The sequence below is a fragment of the Pipistrellus hanaki genome, assembly GCF_964339955.1.
Source record: "Pipistrellus hanaki genome assembly, chromosome: 3".
In the NCBI taxonomy this organism is placed as follows: Eukaryota; Metazoa; Chordata; class Mammalia; order Chiroptera; family Vespertilionidae; genus Pipistrellus; species Pipistrellus hanaki.
The window spans coordinates 23,608,967-23,632,260 of NC_140505.1; the positions used below are offsets into that span (position 1 = coordinate 23,608,967).

The 23,294-nt window shown below is 35.7% G+C and overlaps 1 protein-coding gene across 4 annotated transcripts in view; it reads right to left on the bottom strand.

The window, feature by feature from the left end:
- RNF170 (ring finger protein 170) overlaps positions 1–23,294 on the bottom strand; it is a 32,339-nt gene that overhangs the window by 1,701 nt on the left and 7,344 nt on the right. For 2 of the 4 annotated variants that reach the window (XM_084879895.1, XM_084879896.1), the window contains exons 2-7: positions 21,266–21,409; positions 17,672–17,747; positions 14,984–15,092; positions 11,241–11,314; positions 7,153–7,263; positions 414–525 (exon numbers count right to left, since the gene is read on the bottom strand). In XM_084879895.1, the coding sequence (XP_084736021.1) occupies positions 414–525; positions 7,153–7,263; positions 11,241–11,314; positions 14,984–15,092; positions 17,672–17,747; positions 21,266–21,402 (619 nt within the window). In that variant the 5' untranslated portion in view covers positions 21,403–21,409. Of the gene's footprint in view, positions 1–413; positions 526–3,377; positions 4,103–7,152; positions 7,264–11,240; positions 11,315–14,983; positions 15,093–17,671; positions 17,748–21,265; positions 21,410–23,294 lie in introns of those variants that run through there. The other 2 variants (XM_084879894.1, XM_084879897.1) reach the window with 2 other exon arrangements.

Below are 23,294 nucleotides of genomic sequence, written 5' to 3' on the forward strand. Positions count from 1 at the left end.
AGGATAAACTTTTATCTTTTTTAATAAACTGAAGAAAAATAAGCCACTTATGCCGAAACCGGTTTGGCTCAGTGGATAGAGCATTGGCCTGCGGACAGAAAGGTCCCGGGTTTGATTCCGGTCAAGGGCATGTACCTTAGTTGTGGGCACATCCCTAGTAGGGGGTGTGCAAGAGGCAGCTGATCGATGTCTCTCTCTTATCGATGTTTCTATCTCTATCACTCTCTTCTTCCTCTCTGTAAAAAATCAATAAAATATATTTTTTTTAAAAAAGAAAGAAAAATAAGCCACTTGTTTTGACATAGGAGAGTGCAAAAGATGTTTTTAAACTCAATAATATCTAACAGTTTAGATTTTAATTTCTATCAACTATGCTTTTTTTTCCTATAAACCATTTGTATTTCAGAAAATACCTTTGCATTCATCCTCTCTCTGGGCCTCCTTATCTTCATCTATGGAGTAAGGCTGTAGGACTAAATGAAGAATTCTTAATTTGGAATCCACAATGTTCAGGTCTTGAATCCCCTGAAAAGGAATAAAAAGTATACATACATGTGTATACATGCATTTTTTCTAGGGAGCTGCCCATAGCTTTCAACTGATTTTCACAGAAAATACAAACACTAGCCAATTTGTAAGGACCCTTACATCTCTAATATTCTAGGATTAGTGAAACAAGATTAATTTTCACGTAGATATAAATTATAGGTTTTCCCTAAGACTAGAGGGGTGAATATTTTGAGCTGAATAGTATATCTTTAGATAGTTTTTAAAATTGTTGTGTTTTTAAACAAATTGAAATCTATTAGATACCAGTGAGTTTAAAACATCTTTAGCCCTTAGCCCTCTCCTACATCCATATTACATTTCCCTCAAAAAGCCTACAGCTAAATACCACTAGTCCAATAAAGAATAAAGGAAAATATCCAAACACGCTGTGTGTTTTCTGACAGAGTTTACTCCTCTCATGTACCAATCTGGGATATGGGACCAGTCAGAGGGTATGGATGGATGAAGATGACAGTGACGAATAACACCTCAAATTTGCTTGTAGTCAAGGACTCAATGCTTAAAACAAATATGTCATGAAAATGGTCAGGTTCTGACAGAACAACAGAAGCTCAATGATTGTCTTTATCTCTGTGATTTTCAGCAGCCCTTACAGCCTACTAGCTTGGTTCTGGAAGACAAGTTTAGGGCCTTCAAACCTTGGGTGCCCTTTCCTATTCTGACCCAGCCCTAGGTTTATGGGTTGCTATTTAGCAAAACAGAAGAGCCTGGAGTACATTTAGGGTTTTATGGAAAAGGGAATGGAACAAGTGTTTTGCGAACATAAGGGCACAGACTCAGAAAAGATCATTTCAGTTATCAAATATACACTCCCAAGAAAGGGGTGGGAAATCAGGATACAAGCCTAATCTCTAATTTCAATTGTACCCTTCTTGTCCAGAATTAATATAGATTACCCAGATTAAGCAGTTTTCCTCATAAACAAAAACACTTCTACTTTTTAAATTTAAAAACATGTAAGGAAAATTTATTAGAAATGTGTTGAGGTATTGGATGTCCACAAATGAAAAAGAAAGTCATTGCGAACATTACATTGAATGCTATTTCAGGAGTTCTGCATTTTAAAGCAAACTATCAAAGAAACAGGAAAATACCAGCTACTTTTAAATTTTAGATGTATTGTTTTTATTCAAAAGAGTGTCTGACAAATTCTGAAATCACCAAGTTTGAACCAAACCGTCAACCCTCTGTAACAACTCTGTGAGGTAGATAGGAAGAAAGAGACTAATACAGTCCTTTCTTCCCCTGTTGCTTTCCGATGCTGGGAGCTGAAGCCACTGAGCTAGTGGGCGGCGAAGACAGTTGTTCCCTCAGTCTTGTTTCCACAGACCTACCCAAGTTACCCACTCCTGGGCGAGGGCCATATTTTTGTGAAAGTTACAATACTGTTATTTACAAAAATCCAAATTGTTGCTTTGGTTTATATGATCTCACTCTGAATTACGGAAATATTACTATGTTTAAAACACTGATCGACTCTACTTGCTTTAAGTATTTTTCTCAGCATCTACATTTATTACCAGTGATCAATACAGATGACATAATAAGCAGTCTACAGTTCTAAGCTATCCTACTCCAGTGTGTTCCAAAGGACTCCCAATGACCCCGGTGTCTCTCCAGCTTCACCGCTTGGTAATAACCTTCACATTTACCTGAACCCACGCAGGAGTCCTAGTGAGTCTAATACCAGTTCAGTCACTTATTTGTGCATGGCTTCAGACGAAAAACCTGCCATCTGTAATAGGGATTTCATCTATAAAAAGAAAGACAACGCCCTGCCTTATTCACATGCTGTCTTAAGGATAAAATGAAAAAGATATGAGAAATTGCTTAAATTATAATGTGCTGTATTTAAGCATTATTATTTTTCCCTTTGACAAGCAATAGTTTTGTCCTGGGCCCAAATTAGAAAACACTATTATTGACATTTTATTCAGAATCTTATTAGTTAATGGCTAGATTAATTTGGGAGACAGTGACAGATTTTTCTGGCCTATCTATACACGGTGAGGCTCACTAATACCTGAATGGACAGTGAGGCTCACTAATACCTGAGTGGACAGTGTGACTATCGGTGACTGCAGGTGACAGAGCTAGCACCCGAGGCACCAACACCACTCTGCTGTCCAGTTTGCTAATGAGCAGTGCCAGCTGAGGGAGCTGAGATTTCATAATACTTGTGGTTTTGGTTCTCCTCAAACAGAAAAATGCAGAAGAGAGCATTTGATACTGATGCTGGAGCCATTAAATAAACCAAGGTAACTTTCCAATTGAACCACCTCTGACATTTGCTCATTCTTCCTTAGACTCGATGAATCTGGGCTATCTTCTGCCCTCTAGGGTCAGTATTGCAAGTTTTCTGTCAAGAGAAAATCAAATTTGTCCATTCTGTTACTGTAGTCCCCAGTCATTTGTCAGATTTAAGGTCTACTCTCTTAAGGTCTTTAATGCTCAAGCCATGAAGAACCACTTTCCTCAAAAATGCATCAAACTATTGTGTGTTTACAGTACTACCCAGGTTCCTGGAAAAAAAAAAATTCCCTTTATGAGTTCCTTTGATACACTGTTCCTATAAAAGGACAAAACTCTTGTGTAAATGCCATAACTGAGAACTAAGTGTGCTGACTAGAATAAATGTCTTATATCTTGTTAATTCTTCTAGTATTCTGGAAATCAGAATGTAAACCCGATTATAAAGTTCAAGTTTTCATTCACTTTCAGCTGATAACAAAGACTTAGAATGGAAAAGCAGAACTGCTCCAAATGCATAAAACTTAGTACTAAAAGAAACACTGACTATTGCCCAATATTGTACAATATTTTATTATAATAAAAATATTTAGATGCATCTCATTGCAATATATTATCATATAGGTATTCACTGAGAAGGAAAAATTGGATAAAGTATACATTTAACAATATCTTACTATACATCCAATTAATCTGAGTAATTTTGGAGGAAAGAAAAAGATATAAAAAAACATCCCTTTTTATATAATTCCATGTTTTTTTCCAGAGACTTAAGAGACAACACAATCAAGATACAGTTGTAAATTATTATAATTCTAACCCTAATATTAGAACCTGCAACATGTAAAAATTCCAGTCATATATTGCTAGGTATTTGCCAAATGATAATCAAATGTTTGTCATACAGTGGTTTTAAGTTTGTGAGATACTATTCAAATGCTTTATACTGCCACGGGTCAGTCCTTTTGTTTGATTTAATGCATTAGCTCATATTTTAGTAAACTCTTTTTTTTCACCTGTTTAGTCTCTGTGTTATCACTTCTCGATACATAATAGAGATGTAGATAAGCAACAAAAAGATGACAAAGAAATCATCTAAAAAGCCTAAAATTCCAAACAAGGCTTCCGGTACAAAATCTAGAGGTGATATAAGGTAGAAAAAAGCTCCCATTAAACAAAGTATTATCCTGATACGGAACATCCAGAAAAGGCCCCCGACTGAAAACATTTCCCTGAATGCGTGTCTCAGTAAAGTGGGTAGATCCATAATTCTTTCCATAATCTGGTAGGAGGAAGAACAAATATTATGATTTGGCATCTAATGTGTCAGGCTTACAAATACTATAATTTTCCTATAATGTGCAGACAAACTCAGTTAACATGAACTATTGAGTTTCACATACTGATTGAACATCATATCTTCTAGTTATCATTTTATTTAAAAATAGTTCTTTGATTACTAGGTTCCTATAAAATAGGTCTTGCAGATAATTGAAAAGCAACTAAAATGTCAACAAACTTAAAATATAGGGCATAATAAGGTAAAACTCAAGTTATCTTTAATATGAATTAGGAAACTAAATGAAGAACTGACTATCGAATTAGAGTCTGAGGCTTGAGGTCAAGTCTCAGCTTTAAAGTGAGACAGATCTGGGTTTGAATTCAAAGTCAATCACTTATTAGCCAGATGACCTTGGGGAAACTTGTTTAACCTACTAGAGATAGGTCACCATCTAATTGAGTATTTATGTACCAGGAGGACTTTCAAGAACTAAAAGAGATACTGTATATAAATGACCTTCATAAATTGCCAAACAATATATATTACCCATTAAAGACACACAAAGTTAATGGCTTTGACAGTCTAAGAATAGCAATGAAAGTGATCCCTTCTTAGGATGTTTATTTTGCTTAGCTGGAGATTAAGTGAATCACTAATTGCTACGAAGATTTTTGGAATACCAAGCTCTAGCTTTCTGAAAATGATTAAGTTTCTAAATATGTACAGAAACTGACATCAGAAACTAGGTTTTTACATAAATGAGCAAAATTTTCACAGCTGAAATTTAACAGCTGACATAAATTTTTAAGATGTGGAAAAACTGGAACACTCATACACTGTTGGTGGGAATGTAGAGCCCCTTAGGAGACAGTTTGTCAGTTACTTAAAATGTTAAACAGCTATAATATCCAGCAACTGCACAATGAGGCATATACTCATGAAAAATGAAAACACATCTACACACAAATTGGTACACAAGTTAATGGGAGCATAATTCATAACAGGCAAAAAATGGCAACAATTCAAATGTCCATTAACTCATGAATGGATAAACAAAGTGTGATATATTATTCAACCATAAAAGGCAATTAATTAAAACATAGGGAATATAGTCAATAATATTCTAATAAGTATATGGTAGCAGATGGGTACTAGATGGACTGGGATGATTACTTTGTAAATCATATAAATGTATAATCACTATATTGTATACATTAATATAATATTGTATGTCAACTGTAATTGAAAAATAAAAACAAAAAAATACAAAAAGCAATGAAATACTGAGATACGTTACAATATGGATGCACCTTGAAAACATGCCAAGTGAAATAAGCCAGAGACAAATGGCCATATATTGTATGATCTCATTCAAATAAAATGAGATACCCAGAATAGAAAATCTATAGAGACAGAAAATAGATTTGTGGTTTCCAAGGACAGGGAGAGAGGAAGGGATGAGGATAATGGCAAGGGAATATTAAAGCTTTTCAGAGAATGAAATATTCTAAAATTATTTCATAGTGGTAATTAGATTATATCTACCCTAAATATACTATAAATCATTGAATTATATACTTTAAAACAGGTTCACTTATGGCTTGTGAATTACATCTAAATAAAGCTATTAAAAGATAGTCCCAATATCTACAGGGTGGGGCAAAAGTAGGTTTATAGTTGTGAGTGCACAAAATATAATTCTTATATTATTATTTATTAATGATTGTATTTTCCATACAAATCATTGTAAACCTACTTTTACCCCACCCTGTATTTGTATGACCTTTAGCAAGTCAGTTTATTTTCTGACTCCAAACTTCTTAGTTGTTTCGTATAGTTATTAGTTGACTATATAATCTACCAGAAAGTTCCTGTGTATTAATGACCTACCATGACTCAACTTCTTTTATTATCTTATTATCCAGGGGTTGGTAGATGCAAGAGAAACTGACCAGGGGAAGCAAATCACTTCCTGTTGTCATTCCACTGCCCACAGTTCAGCTGCTATTTTTTACAATTTGTATGAATGTCATAAATCCAACTCTATTGTGTGTGTGTGTGTGTGTGTGTGTGTGTATATATATATATATATATATTTTTAAACAAGTGTCAAATAAATTAAGAGGGAGATAAAGACAAAAATAGGAATAATTGATTAAGTGATGAGAAAACAGTCTTATTTTATTCTATGTTAATCCTTATCCCAGAATATTTTTCCATTGATTTTTAGAGAATGGGAAGGAGGTTGGGAGGGGGAGAGAAAGAAACATCACACATCTATTGGTTGCCTCCCACAACACACCCCAGTGGGGCCAGGGACTGAACCTGCAACCCAGATACATGCGCCTGACTGGGAATTGAACGCATGACCTTTTGGTGTGCAGGCTGCCACTCTAACCACTTAGCAACACTTGCCACGGTAGAAAAAACAGTTTAAAAAACAAACAAACAAAAAAAAACAAAACACCAAATGAAGAAAATCTTATAAATCCTTTTGGAAAACTGGTCACAAAAGCACAAAAATGGTCTTTTTAGAATTAACTAATGTTAATTTTCTATTCTACTTTCTATGGAAGAAACTAATATTTAAAGTAAAACAGCTATTCAGTTTTTACAAGATCTATGGTAAATTACTTTAAATATTCTAACGAATACTTTTCTGTCTGTTATCACAGCTATTTTTCACTGCTCATATGGCATTGCTTATACAAAATCTAATTAGACAAGAATCATATAGGAGTTGATAATTTTACATCTCCCTCCAATTTTTCCTATTGCTTTTTTGCGGGTATCTCTTTCATAAAAGACTTTTACAATGCATTTTTCTTTCTTTCTTTTTTTAATGATAGAAACACCGTAGTTCTTGGGAAAGCTGTAACTCAGTGAATGACAACACTAATGAAAGCAAAACCTTTACCCAACACACGTAAACAATGAGGTTTTTCATAGTCAAAGAATATTTGTTGGTAAATCTCACTTTACAAAAGAGAAGTATCATTATACTTTCACTTTGTTTCCTCTAACTTTGTACCTGCTATAATGTTACTTACAGATCTGGGCTGCCCTGAGAATCTCCGGTTATAATCACTAATATCTTGAAGCAATGATACAACATCCTGAGACTGGTCATTTTCACCAAATACTGGTAGCAATAAAGTTACCTATAATATTACAGGAAAAATAAAAAGTTATACCTTTCTGAGTATTAGTTTCTTTTTCAATTGTGTTATTCAGTAAAATGAGAAAAATTTTTGAATTTATATTTCACTCACTTCTTTTAATAAAGGCAACACAAAGGAGGAAAGTAAGACTACTGCCTACAGTAAAATCCAGTGCAAAATGTAATTTAAACATTTATAAAATAAAATGGGCACTTTATCCAAACATTGATTGTAATATTTTCCAGTCCAGACTAGAAAAAAAGTCAGTGGTTCTCTACAGTTGAAAATGTAAGAATGATGAGGAATCATCCAGGAGCAAAATGATGTAAATAAGTTGGAGAGAAAAAAACAGGGAATCTCTTCTTTGATTAAAATAATGATTCCTTATCCTCACTGGCATTTGAAATATCTTTGAATATTACCAACCATAATAAAGGATTAACTTAGTGCAAGGATGTTCTCAAACACCAACCCCTGTGATAATAAAAAAAGTTCCTTCTTGATGCTGTTATATAACATAGTACATTTAACACATTTTCCTTCATGGTAGAGGTGAGGATACACAAATATCCCAGGATACTTTCGGGTAATCTGAAGATGACTGACTTAAAAACCCGGATAGAGATGGTTGATGTACAATGACATGATTTGAATCATCTAGCTGTGGTTGGTTGTTTATTTTTCTTCAGAGAGAGAAAAAAAACATCAACCGATTGCCTCTCATATGTGCCCCAACCAGGGACCAAATTGGGTATGTGCCCCAACTGGGAATTGAATCCACAACCTTTCAGGGTACGGATGACGCTCCAACAAAGCCACCTTGGCCAGGGCTAGCTGTTGTTTCTGTCCTTCCTCTGTTCAGCAGTAAAACCTGGGCTTCCCAGTATTCAGATACTCTCCAACAGCTAAACAAAGGACTGACTAACAGCAGTCAGTAGTAGGAAGAGCATGTATGTTAGCTCTCCACGAATTTGTTAAATACATTCTTTAAATAAATATTGAGCACTTTATTGTGGGCACTGTGCTAAGTGCTTGATATACAAAAAATAAAAATAAAAAAATGAAGACAGGGCCTTGCCCATTGGTGATCACAATCCCCAAGATAGAAGGGGAGGCAGACCTGTTCAACAGCCTATTCTAAGGCACTGTGGTAGGTGTTACAATGGTGCTCAGGAAAGTAAGAACTTCTCCCTGCAGTGTCCAGAAATCCTGAAACAGTGGTCAGCAAACTCATTAGTTAACAGAGCCAAATATCAACAGTCCAACGATTGAAATTTCTTTTGAGAGCCAAATTTTTTAAACTTAAACAACTTCTAACACCACTTCTTCAAAATAAGACTCGCCCAGGCCGTAGTATTTTGTGGAAGAGCCACACTCAAGGGGATAAAGAGCCGCATGTGGCTCGTGAGCTGCAGTTTGCCGACCATGGAGCTTGCCCTTGAAACACAGGTAGGACCATGGGTGTATTAGTGCATGTGTACACGGAGAGAAGTGGTGAGGGTGTTCTAGCCGGAGGCATCAGCCTATGTATTAGTTCCAGTGGAACAGGAAGTGAAGCAGGTATCTGCCACCTGTCTTGCCTCCAGGATGAATTACTGTATAGTTAGAAAACCAAAAGCTATTATATTGAAACAACTTTATCTCTGTCTTTCTAGCCTCTAGACAATTTATGGGTGGGTCAAAGGATACCACCTTATAACTTATATATACCCTGTGAAAAGCTGCGGGTGGTGGAACAATTCTTTAACACAGGACCTAGGGCCTGGTCTCAGTGTGGCTAGCAGATAGTTAAAGATGATGAAAGGTGAGAGTGGAAAATAAGTTTCAGTGTTGACTGCTTTGTATCACATAAAAAATCATCCAGAGGGGCAGTATAAAAAAAAAAAAAAAACAACCAAAAAAGTTTCCACCTGAACATATGATAAAGAGTCAAATGTGAAAGAGACAGAATTTGGAATGTAGAAGGAAGGAGGAAAGAAGAGAAAGCCCTGAACTTCCCCCTACAACAAAGATGAAGGCGGTGATGGAAGGAAGTAGACAGAACAAAGGTTGAAAGGTATATGGGAGTGGGCAAAAGGTTTACAGTTGTGAGTATGTGAGACCCTGAGTTTATCCTTGTATTATTATTTTTAAATTATTGTATTATTTTCCATACAAACAACTTTTAATCTACTTTTGCCCACCCCTGTATATTCGTGTGTGTGTGTGTGTGTGTGTGTGTGTGTGTGTGTGTGTGTGTTTGGTGGGGGGGAAGGAGGGAGGGTAACATGTATACCATATGGTTTTATTTAAATTCCAAAAATCAGGCAAAACTAAATAATCTTAGAGATGTATGCTAAGATAATAAAACCAAGAAAATCAAGGAAATGCTTATTATAAAAGTGAAACAGAAGTTGTCTATAGGAGAGGAAGAAGGGGTGACGATTTGGGAGGTGTCCTGAGGAGCCTTCTGGGGCTGTTGGCCAATTCCTGTTTCTTCATCTGAGTGATGATGACACAAGAGTTGCTTTGTGATAGTTCAATGAGCTGTACTTCTTTGTTTAGTGTGTGTTTTGATAAATCGTCACCTCTCGTGTCATACTGTTTTATTTTTTGGTCTCTGTGGGTTTGTGTCTTTATATAATATCCTTTACACCTGGTTGGTGTGGCTCAGTGGTTTAGCATGAACCTATGAACTAAGAAGTGCAGGTTCAATTCCCGGTCAGGGCACATACCGGATTGCAGGCGTGATCCCTGGTGGGAGCATACAGGAGGCACCTGACTGATGTTTCTATCTCTCTCCTTCTCCTTTCCTCTCTCTAGAAATAAATATATATATTTAAAAAATATATCCTTTATTGTTGTTTTAGTGGGTTATAAGAGGGAACAAAAGTAAATATATGCATTTAATTTGACATCTTTACTTGGAAACTATCCTTCTTAGGACTTTATTTTACATACTAGAAGACTTCCTAGGGAGATGCTATCTTTTTACATAGTCATAACTCATTATAAGAAAGGTGTATATTTTTATTTTAAGTGAAAAATAAAATAACTAAAAAAGATATTATGAAAAACTATACACTACTGAGAGAATGTACTATTTTCTTTTTTTGCTTATCTTTTAAAAAAAATTCTTTATTGTTTAAAGTGTTACATGTAATATTAAATATGTCTCCTCCCCCCCTCCCAATCCCATTGACCTCTCCCACACCACCTCAACCCCCAGCACATGCCCTAATCCCCCTGGTGTCTGTGTCCATTGGTTATGCTTACATGAATGCATACAAGTCCTTTGGTTGATCTCTCACCCCTCCCCTGCCTTCCCTCTGAAGTTTAACAGATGGTTCAATGCATCTCTGTCTTTGGACTATTTTGCTTAATTAAAAAAACTAAGAACTTCAGTTTCTCTGAATTTTCAGTATATTGCTTTTCCCAGTTTATCAAAGAAACAGAGAAAATCTGGCAATCCCATCTGTGATGATATTTCAGACTTCAATACATGTTTATGAAAACTTACTGCCTCCCTCCTGAATTAGCTTCTAGACTAACTGTAACAGTCAAATCTGTTCTGGATAATTCAATGTGGTTATGTTTCTAAAAAAGACAGCTAAAATTATTCTTTATTTAAAGCTATCTGGACCCTTACTGGAGGACAGATTAAAAATAAGTTAAAAAGAAAATACAATTTTTTCCCATAAGGAATATGATCGATATTTTCTTAAGCCTGATTAGCTAGTTCAGCTATTACTTTGCTGATATTACAACAAAGACTTTCTAGGCACTTACCATTTGTTTTTCCTACTACTGAAGAATTTCAAAGGGATTACCTTTTCTTGAGGTGTCTTAAAGACATAAAAATAATGGAATAACAGCATAGAAGCTTTGGATAAAGGAAATTCTAAAAATATCAAAATAATTCAGAATTCAGAGACAGACACTACAAAGATTTACAAAATGAACTAGCATTAATGATGCTTTCTGGATACAAATATTACCGTTTGCCTACAAATTGGACAGCTGATTGCCCCAAGCCAAGAACCGTATCTCCAGTATGCAATAATGCAGGTACCTAATGGGGAAAAGAAATTAATAGTGATGTTTAGAATACCTAAAATATTTGAACAGTATCATCTTATTTAAAAAATTTTTTTTTTTTTACTTCATCCCACATCTCTTCAGGCAAATTTGAATCTAATAACAATTCCCAGCTATTAAAAAACATTTTTATTTAAACTACCAGTTAAGACGTAGATATTTTTAGACAAAAGCAAGCATGCATTAATTGCTTCAATGCTTTGAGGCTTATTAGAAAATACTGCATTTCCTATGTAAAATAATTAAAAAAGTAATTAAACATCATTGTATAAATGACACCAACAAATCAGCCTAAATTTTCTTTTCAAATTTCATATATACATTACAAAAACACAATTCTTACTTTTTTATGAGTTTTGAAAGCCAAGTTACTTAAGTATCAATAACAGTAATTAAGTAGTGTGAAAAAGGAACAAAATTATACAGATTACATGCTCTCTGTCCTAATAAAGTTTATAATCCAGTTTAGTAATTGAATCAACTTTTGTACTGAATGAGTTTGATTTTTCTGCTTGAAGGTGTTTGTGAGTCTAAGAGACCTCAGAAAGCAGAAGCACTAAATTTTAGACCAGTAACAATGAAGAAGAAATGTTTTAAAATATTTTCTGATTCATTTTCCTTTCTGCAGGACACCTGTTTCTCAGACCATCCAGGTTCCACTGTGGATCTAAACTAAGTGCTTCATGTCTTCCTCAGACCTCTAGGGTTTTCTCTGTATTCTTACTCTTGCCTTGGCAACCTAGCTTAGCCCTCCTGTGTTCCTTATTCTGATTCTTCCAGATCAAATAAATGTCCAGAATTTAGAAGAAGCAATGGCAATCAAAGTGAGGAGACCAAGGTGGCATAGTTAATTCAATCAGAGGGTAGGTAAATATTGAACTGTGTGATATTAAGTACAACAGGAGTTCAGAGAGGGAGAACTTTCTGAGATGTGCTGGAGAGTAACCTGCAAAAGAGAAAGATCCGAACTTTGTAAGACAGGAAAACATTTAGACAGGCAAAAATCAGGAGGGAGGATGCTCCAGGCCCTGTGAACGGGGCAATCGCCAGAAGAAGAAATGGATGGAAGAGGAGACGGGTGAGCAAATCACTGGGCTAAGCAAAAGCTGTGCAAATTGGACATTCCAGTGGCCGTGGGGGAAACTGGTTTGACAATTTTAAAGATGAATTTAAAGGCTAACCAATCTTTTACCTGCTATTTTCCCCCCCTACTCTCAGAGTACTGTGTTAGGTAATATTAAGCACTTTGAGCTATCTAACTTCACATCGAAACTATATTAAAGCAAACTTTATTATAAATCTGTTAGTATTATTATTACCATTTGTGATGATGCCTTAGATTTATCTACTCCTTCTAACTCAAAAAGTTCAATGTGTTTTGACACATGAGCTTATGTGTGTTTTTTTTTTTTTCATTTTTAAAATTTATTTTAGAGAGAAAAGGAGAGGGAAACATCAGTGTGAAAAAAGAGATATCCATCGGCCACCTCCTGCATGACTCCCAACCGGGGTAGGGGGGTGGAACCGCCCCCCTGGCATGTGCCCTGACCAAGAACCGAATCCTCCACCCTTCGGAGCACAGCACAATGCTCCAACCAGCTGAGCCACCCTGGCCCCGGCTGAACTTAGTTAATCCCACATCTCTTTTCCACAAATTGGGGTGTAGGTGTTCTTGTTTTGCAAATTATATAACAGCCACTTGCCTGTACTGAGAAACTATGGTCCAGTAAATTAAACACTTCAGTTCATACACATCTGCTATGACATGCTTGATGTGTTTCCTTTTTCTCAACTTTCCCCTTCTTTTAAGAAGAGAGATCCACCTAAATAGGATGTGGGAGAGATGACTCAATGACTTTAATCTGGGTCACGATCTCTCTAAACCTGTTTATTTGTAAAATGGGAATAACACCTCATAAGACCTCATAACACTGCTAGAGAATAAAACAAAATAATGATGGCTACAATGGCGAATAAGGTAAAATTTGTTGCTGCATCATTTCTAACTACCTGTAAAGAAACAGAACTTAGTTCCTTATATAGTAACTAAGCTAAAGTGCACTTGATGATATCAGTATACTTGAACTATACTATTCAAAGAAACACATGTCTGTTTATTGAGAAGCAGAATAACTAGTTTTTTTAACCTTTGAACTTACAGACAGTAAATAAAGGGGCCAACAAGTAGAGCAGGATATCAGAAGCAATCAACCCTATTACCTCAGACCCAAATGTAAAACCAAGAACACAATACAGCCATCTTTCAACTGACTGGGTTATCCACTCAATGAATTACTTAAGCCTGGATTGGCAAACAGAGTTCACCTTGCCTGCCAAACCTCAGTGATTCCTAATACTTGCCTAGAGTACTGTGTTAGAGGATGGTTGAGTTCATATCCAGACTCAGAAAAAGTGTCCAACTGATTAGGAATATCTACCAGAGATTTGAGAGTGGGGGGAAGTATCTGTTTTCTCTGACGGCCATTTAATTCTCCCTATCTGATCTTTCATTATTTTGCTTCTCATTAGCATTTCCAACAGATAATTATATTTTGTTAGCCGCTTAGGCAAAAACCTTAGAAAAGAAGTTGGAATTACTGGATGAGGCAATAATGGGGTTGGTTAATACTTACTAAATCAACACAAGGTACAGAAAATCCTGCAGTGCCTGGTACGGATCTCAAATATGTATGTCATCCCCAACAATATAACAGTAACACTATATATCTAAGAATGCTATATAATGAATCTTAATCAAAAGTAATTTATAGGGTCATTGTATGCTACATTTTAAATTAGTCTTTATATGGAAATTGTGTGCATTTTGGGAGCAATTAGAATCCTATCTTGAATATAGCTGTTCAAACAAAGAAATACTACAATGAAAAAGTGGATAAATCTTACGTAGAGAATAGTTGTATAAGCCACCAATCAGAGTAGAATTGAGCTAGAGTTTAAAGTTTAGACCTACATTTAAAACTACCTCCATCCCTTAAGAGCTAGATTACCCTTTGTAAAATGTCTTAACACCTCTGAGCCTTGATTTTGTGGGATTAGATGAACTGAAATATGTTAACTATCATGTAATAACTGACTCTCCCCAATCTCATATGATCAAACAAGCAATGACAATATGGCATCTCATTCTTCTTTATGAAATCTTTCTGGAGGATAGAAAGCACCTCTTACTGTTACTAAGTAAGTGTGAAATCAACATTGCCTTTTTGTCCTACTACATGCTTTAGGTTTCTCATTCTCCATCACCAAACTTCTTGAGGTCAAGAAAGAGAGGCTAAGAACTGACTGTACTGACTCAGTAAAAAAGAGTGAGTAGAGCTAAGAGAAGTTCTTGGGCAGGATCCTTGAGAGAAGAACCTTCCTGCCTTGGGAAAATGGATAATAAGTGAAACCCTAAAAAGTGATGAACAATTAGTCAATCCATCCTGGTATTAATATACCTAAATGACTACTTAAAGAAACATATTTCTGTTTATTGAGAAGTTGAATAACTAGTTTTTTACATCTTTAAACATAAAGACAATAGTAAAAGTGGCTGATAAGTAGGGCAGGATATCTGGAGCAATCTACATATGAGTCTTGGTCCAAAGAGTCACTATTACCAAGTACAGCACTGTTTGCTTACCACAAAAGAGATGTCCACAGTTTGTTTCCACAGGGAAGGAGGCTTGATGTAAACAGACTGGACAGTACATGTCAGTGTAAAACTGCTGTCGAGCAGCAGCAGGAGCATCCTGATGAGAAAAGGTGTATACATTTATTCATGAAACACAGGCTTTTCAAAATTCTATTATGTTCAACTACACTTAAGAATATAGCCAATTCTGTGTAGTCCTCATCAAATTTGAGATTTGCAATAGTTTAAGGTTTTATAAGTTTAATAAAGTTAATTTTTTCTAAACTTGCTGAAGAAAATATTTAAAGTTATAAATATTGTTGTTTTACTTATAAATTGCATGGTCTCTACCTTCTTTCCTGAACACAATTTAAAAATAAAAACGTAGGATAACTTAGGAGTTTCTCTTTTACTCCATTAGAATGAGTAACACAAGGCTGAGCTAATGCATAAATGAAGGATAAGAAATGTCAAACCGTTTCTGAAATATTAACTTCTTTTTGCATTTTTATATATTTTTTTTCATTCATACATTCCCGACCAGTGTTTAGCTACTTATTTAGCCAAGGTCACACCTTGAAGTTATAGTGTTTTATATCATTTTTAATGGTGCAAAAAAGAAAAACATACAGCACTTACTGTTTCCCCCCTACCTTTTCTCTCATTGTTCTTTGGGAATTAACTCATGAAAAACCAGTTACCAGTGCTGTCCAACAGAACTTTGTGCAATAATGGAAATTTATTTGTGCTGTCCAATATGGTAACCATTTGCTATAAATGGCTAATGAGTACTTGAAATATGGCTAATGTGACTAAAGTACTGAATTTTTAATTAATATTAGTTAATTTAAAATTAAGCCGAGACCGGTTTGGCTCAATGGATAGAGCGTCGGCTTGGGGACTGAAGGGTCCCAGGTTCGATTCCGGTCAAGGGCATGTACCTTGGTTGCGGGCATATCCCCAGTAGGGGGTGTGCGAGAGGCAGCTGATCGATGACTCTCTCTCATCGATGTTTCTAACTCTCTATCTCTCTCCCTTCCTCTCTGTACAAAATCAATAAAATATATATTTAAAAAATAAAAAAATAATAATAAAATTAAGTAGCTATGTGTGGCTAGTACCTACAATAGAAGGACAGCACAGTATAGGATAAATTACTAGCTTATTTTAATCAAGCTATGGAAGGTATGCGGTACATGCATAGGAGAGTGGTAAAAAAGAAAAAAAAAAGAAAGAAAAAGCCGAAACCGGTTTGGCTCAGTGGTAGAGCGTCGGTCTGCGGACTGAAAGATCCCAGGTTCGATTCCGGTCAAGGGCATGTACATTGGTTGCGGGCACATCCCCGGTTGGGGGTGTGCAGAAGGCAGCTGGTCGATGTTTCTCTCTCATCAATGTTTCTAGCTCTCTATCTCTCTCCCTTCCTCTCTGTAAAAAAAAATCAATAAAATATATTAAAAAAAAAAAAAAAGAAAGAAAGAAAAAAAGGAAGATCCCCCTCAGTCTGGAACTCCTGTACATGTAGATCTAGTCATGTAACCCTAAGAAAATCTTAGTGATCTAATATGCTAAATGAGAATAAATGTTGCCTTTCTTATGATTGCAGATTAAATAAGAATAGTATGTGAATCATTTTGTGAATTACTAAACACTATCCCAGCATGAATTATGGATAACAACAGCTCTGGAACAGAGTACTACTAACATGCTTAAACTATTTTTGCATCAATTAATTTAAGTTCTATGAAGCAGGAATTCTTGTGTGTTTAGTTCAGAATTGAATTCCCAATTCCTAGAACACTGTCTGGCATATAGTGGATTTTCAATAAATATTTGGTGAATGGATAATCAATAAAACTCTGTTTGGAATTAAAGTTTGCTTGGTGGATAGAAAATCAACTTTTTAAAGTTTGTTTTTTGATGTGAGCTATACATGAAGGTGTACAAAATCCTACTTAATCCAACCTTCATAAAATATGTTACATTTCTGGATCAGAGAGTCCATCTGGTTACAAACAAAGACAGCCTGACCGGTTTGGCTCAGTGGATGGAGCATAGGCCTGCGGACTGAAGGGTCCCAGGTTTGGATTCCAGTTAAGGGCATGTACTTTGGTTGTGGGCTCAACCCCAGGAGGGGATGTGCAGGAGGCAGCTGATCAATGTTTCTCATTGACATTTCTAACTCTCTATCCCTCTCCCTTCCTCTCTGTAAAAAATCAATAAAATATATATTTTTTTAAAACAGGGCAGATGAGAAAACTTTTCTTTCTTTCTTTTTTTTTTCTTTTTTTTTTTTTTTTTTTTTTGCCTAACTAGTTTTCTTAACTTTGAATGCTGAAGAAAAACAGAAAAAGCCACTCTTTAGAGTCATTTCTTTATAGGTCTTTGAGAAATATACATTAGAAAGAATAGTTTTTCCACTACATTTCGCTAAAGCCAATTATACAATGATTATTTCCTCACAAGTAAATAAAAGGAAAACTGCTGTTTTTTAAAACAAGTTAAAAAAATATAAAAACACCTGAATAGATTTAATACTAGTCATTTGCCTAATCTGAAAATATACAATTGATAGCATAATTTAAGGTCTTAAGGCAGGAAGAAGCTTATGTTTCCAAAAAGTAATTCATTAATATTTCATCACAATTTCATACAAAAGGGAGTCATAATGTCTACTTCTTGCGTAAGTGCACACAGTACCTGATCTGTTTGAAGTTGTTCCCGAAGCACTCTTATTAGTTCTTGGTTTTCTGGGTGAATGTTTTGATGTACATTTCTGTTGAATAAAATACAATAAACTTTGAATATAAAATACTGTCAGATGAATCAGTTTTCTTTATGGGTCTAATTTTTGATCCAGAATTACTGGTAACTAAATAAATGTAAATGATAGTGGACAACTGTACTCCATTTCCAGGACTAAACACTCCAGGCTATTCTGAGATCCCTGATTATTGGTCCATTTCGGGTTTAACTGGCAAATGATGAAATCCAGAGACCGAGTACCTTGGATTTAATGTAACGGCAGACTTACAAATAATCAAAGAACAATGAACACATTTAATTCTTTTGTACAATTCCTTCCAAATAAGCAGCTATGTAAATCTATTATGCATTTGAACACTTTTCCATATCTAAATAAGTCATTCTCCCAACTTTTTAATCTATGGTGAGGTGGGGGACAGAGAAATCAAAAACTAAAATTATAGCCTGTCCACCTATGAACCAGGAGGTCCCAGGTTTGATTCCCGGGCAGGGCATGTGCCCAGGTTGTGGGCTCGATCTCCAGTGCAGGAGGCAGCTGATCAATGATTCTCTTTCATCATTGATGTGTCTATCTCTCTCTCCTTCTCCCTTCCTCTCTGAAATCAATAAAAATATATTTTTTTAAACAACTAAATGTAGAAATGCCAAAAGCTAACATACCACTATCTTAACATTAACAATTAAACTGGACACTCAAAGGCAAGAAGATAGTGACTGATATAATAGGATGGGATAAGACAATGAGTATTGAAAATTAGAAATACTTAGGTTATCTGGTTGGGGGGTGAAGATTTATAGCTGAATTATGGCTTAATTTCATTGGACTGTAAAAGTTTTTCCTAAATTAAAACCTCATTAACAGCAATATGTTAAGTCCACACAATCCTGGTGTTACTCTATAGAGGAACCTTTACTCTCTGGGTGAACCAATATCCAACAGCAATAAGAATTCTAAATTAATATTCCAATGTGATAAGGAAATTTAAAGAAATCCATCCTATGATTATTCAATTTTTAGTAAAAAAAAAAAAAATCAAAGTTTAGTCCTAGCTGGTTTGGCTCAGTGAATAGAGCATCGGCCTGAGGACTGAAGGGTCATGGGTTTGATTTCAGTCAAGGGCACATGCCTGGATTGTGGGCTCGATCCCCAATAGGGGTCGTGCAGAAGGCAGACAATCAATGATTCTCTCTCATCACTGATGTTTCTATTCTCCCTCTCCCTTCCCCTCTGAAATCAATAAAAAATATTTGAAAATAATTTAAATTTTAGAAAAGAAAGCTGATTAAATATAACTGTTATTTCAGAGAAGACATAGAAACAATTTAAAGTCAAATATCTAATCAGAAGTTCAGTATAAATGTAAAGTAACTCCAGTTAACCTTTGATATAACAGACTTTGGTTTTAATTGGAAAAATTTCTGGTCCTTAAGTAGTATGTGAAAATGAACACATTGTTAATTTAAAATGCTTTTTTCCAAGATTTACTTATAATTATATTAACAGGTTATTTTTTTGTTATTAATTCACTGTTTTGGTTTGTTTGTTTTTGTAATTTTTGAATAGTTTTTCTTTCTTTATTAAGGTATTACATATGTGTCCTTATCTCACAATAGTCCCTCAACCCCTCCAACTCAATGCTCTCACCCCTCTGGTGTCTGTGTCCATTGGTTAGGCTCATATGCATGCATACAAGTCCTTTGGTTGATCTCTCTCCTTTGTTCCCCCCTTTTTAAAACAAATTTTAGCAAATGGGCCATATGTTTTCAAAACACTAGTAATTTTGCTAACAAATAAATACTACATATCTACAACGATATCTACATATTTAAATCCAATAAGCATCACTGGTAAACAATATTCAGCAAATGATTAGCACATGACCACACTACATCGCTCACAGTAATTGGTTCTGTTATCGGGTTGGGTGACTTTCTGCAGCAGTCTTAATGCACACTAGCAATGTTCTGACGTGCACTAAGCCACGCCCGAACCATGTCATTTGTTTACTTCAGATGACTGGTGAATGCATGGATTTATTACACCTATTCAGTATAAATTTAAAACCATTGTAATATAGGAAACTATTCTGTAAAATTAAACTTTTCATATATACTTAACCCTTTGCACTCCGAACCATTCTGGACATTGGCTACCAGCTACTCGACACTACTTTGCGGCGGAAACGTGCGTTGAAATAACTCAATTCCCCGTAATCACTAATAAACTGCAATGTCCCCTGAGAGGGGACATCTAAGTGATATGCTAGAATTCCGATGTCCCCTGAGAGGGGACAGCGGAGTGCAAAGCGTTAATTTTAATTACACAAACATGTTTACCTAAGTAAAAACAGGCAAACTAATTTGTCAATTTTTAAACATACACATTCAGAAAACCTTCTTTATTATATAACAGCCTTTCAGCTTTAACAGACACCACCTAGCCTGTTAAATCGAAGTTTTACCATATATATATTTTTTTTTTCTTTTTTTCCATGTGTTAACACTTAAATTTCTAGTTTCTTACTAGTCTCTGTATATTGGTATATAGCAGCAATTTTCAAAAATTTTCATCTCATGGCACATATAAACTAATTACTAAAAATTCTGTAGCACACCAAAAAATATTGTATTTTTTGCCAATCTGACCAAAAAAAAAAAAAAAAGGAATAATTTTGATTCTTTCAAACTGAATGGCTATTGTTGTGTTGGCTGCTATCATTTTTTAAATTTCAGAATCTAAGGGAAAAGAGGTCAGTGTCCCTGAGTAAATAGTCAGGTATGCAAGTTTTAAAAGTTCTTGTGACACATTGGCTGAAAATCACTGGTATATATGGTAGACATCTGAGACTTTTAAGTATTATTTCTGACAATACTTAACAATATTGTAAAAAAGTTGTAACAATAATTTTATTTCTAATCTAAAGTCCTATCTATATATATAAAAAGCTAATATGCAAAGTGTCCACTTGGGAGTTCAACCACTCACTATGACGCATGCTGACCACCAGGGGGCGATGCGGAACATAGGAAGGACCCGGCAGGCAGTCGGAAAGCCCCAATTGGCCCTGATCCTTGGCCAGGCCTAACAACCCTACCCATGCACAAATTTTGTGCACCAGGCTTCTAGTATACTATAAAATGGGTTTTCCTTTTTTGCCTTAATTTTATATTTAAACACTGAAAATATTTTGTATTTATTATATCACCTACAAGTTAATGGATTCAATTATGAAAATTACATTTTCAAACAGCGATACTCCTACAGAAAATATTAATACTTTACTCAAAATATGATAATAAATGTAAATTTATCTGATAAGACAGCTAATATCAGGGAATGTATGGTAGTATTTAGGGCCTTGTAGAAAATAAAACACTTTAGTAAGTATATAAAATTTAGTAAATAAAAAATTGCTGAGATTTATTACTTGCTTTTCATATTAAGTATTAAGCATTCTAGAAGCAGTCAGAAAATCTGTGGCCCTAGGAAATATATATTATTTCAATTCTTTTGTCCTTTAGTCTCACCTGAAAAGTGCATATACCAGGGTAGCAATCAAAGCGAAACTGACCACAACTGCCACAAGTACTTGGTCACTTACTCCTTCTATGACTGAATCATCGTCCAGTTTCAAACTTTGAACTTCACCCTGATATTTGGCCATTCCAGGTCTAAAAGATAAAAAAAAAAAAAAAAGAAGAAAAAAAAAGATGAAAGTTACAACTGACACAGTGAAAAGAAAATATACTATTAAAAATCCTATATAATAAAGAGTTAATATGCTAATTAAACCGGACAGTGGAAATACCTTCCAGAATGATTAGTGGGTGGGGGGCAGGGCCGCAGGGCCACAAGGCAGCTGGGGCCGTGAGATAAGGGCTGAGGCTGCCAGGGCTGCAAAGGCCTACTCTTGCACGAATTTTGTGCATCGGCCTCTAGTATAAATATAATTGACTTTTAACATATTTAAATTTTATTGTAGTACTCAGTTAAAGTAGGTTGTATTAAATACAGCTCCAGTGTGGATTGCCCCATTAATGAGTTCTTTAAAATTAGCCAGACATAGAAACACCAATCAGAAAAGATATATGAACCCCTATGTTCATAGCAGCACAATTCACCATAGCTAAGATTTGGAAACAGCCTAAGTGCCCATCAGCAGATGAGTAGACTAAAAAACTGTGGTACATCTACACAATGGAATACTATGCTGCTATAAAAAAGAAGGAACTTTTACCATTTGCAACAGCATGGATGGGACTGGAGAGCATTTTGCTAAGGGAAATAAACCAGTTGGAGAAAGATAAATATCACATGATCTCACTCAGGTGTGGGATATACTAATCAACATAAATTGATGAACAAGAATAAGAATAGATCAATCTAGAGGCAAAGGGTAGGGGATGGAGGGTTAGAGAGCAACCAAAGGGCTTGTATGTATGCATATTAGGATGACCAACAGACACAGACACTGGGGCGGTGGGGGCTTGCCAGGGCTGGGAATGGCTGGGGGTGGGGCGGAAGGAGGAGAAAGGAGACACTGGGGAAAGTCAATTGGGGAAAAGGAGATATATGTAACACTTTAGACAATAAAATAAAATAAAAATTTGCCAGACATTATTTTGGAGAGTACAGAATTCTATTTCCTGTAAGGAAAACAATTACTATAATTTATCATCCATTTACATTTTTTAAAACAAAATTTAAAAAAATACCCTTTTCAAGTGTAGCTCCTTTCATAAAAACAAAACAAAAACTCCTGCCCAACTGTTATTTTATTATTCTTTAATACCACATAAATTCTCCAAATAGATCAGACCCCTCTTCTCCCTCATAGACTAAATGTACATCACAGAGTTGATCATGTAGGGGTAGAGAAGAAAATATTGTCTTTTCTGTACATATCCCTATATTACCTAGCATAGTGCCCTAGGTACAGCAGGATCTAATAAAACATGTTTAAATAAGAGTGATTTACCTTACTTATCTTATGGTATTAGTAATCCTATCTAATAAAAAGGGAATATGCTAATTGACAGTCCCGCCCTCAAAGTTGGCAGTGCCCAGTCCCCTCAGCCCTGCTGGGGCAGCAGGCTCTGTGTGCCAGCCTTCAGAGTCCCCCAGTTCCCTCGGCCCCCTAGCCCCTCAGGTCCGCCTAAGGCTCAGGTAACCAGGGCCGGCCGATTCTTGTGCTGCCAGCAGTGGCAGCAGCAGAGATGCGATGGGCTGTGGCCTTCCCCTGATTGCCAGGTCACCTCCTGCCCCTGAGGTCTCCCGGATTGTAAGGGGGGCAGGCCGGGCTGAGGAGACCACCCCCCTTCCTTACAGTACATGAATTTTCATGCACCATGCCTCTAGTTTGAAAAATAAAAGACAATGAGGCTATAGGACATTCATAGCTATACTGAGACTACTTGAATTAATGAAAATTCTGGTGCTTGAAAAACTAGTAGCCTCACCTGAGACTAAGCTCAGCTTATGGTTCAGAATTCTTTGACCTGCCTAGAATATGGAATCGCTCTCAGGCTGCATTTCCTTATGAAGAGAAAAGGGAAG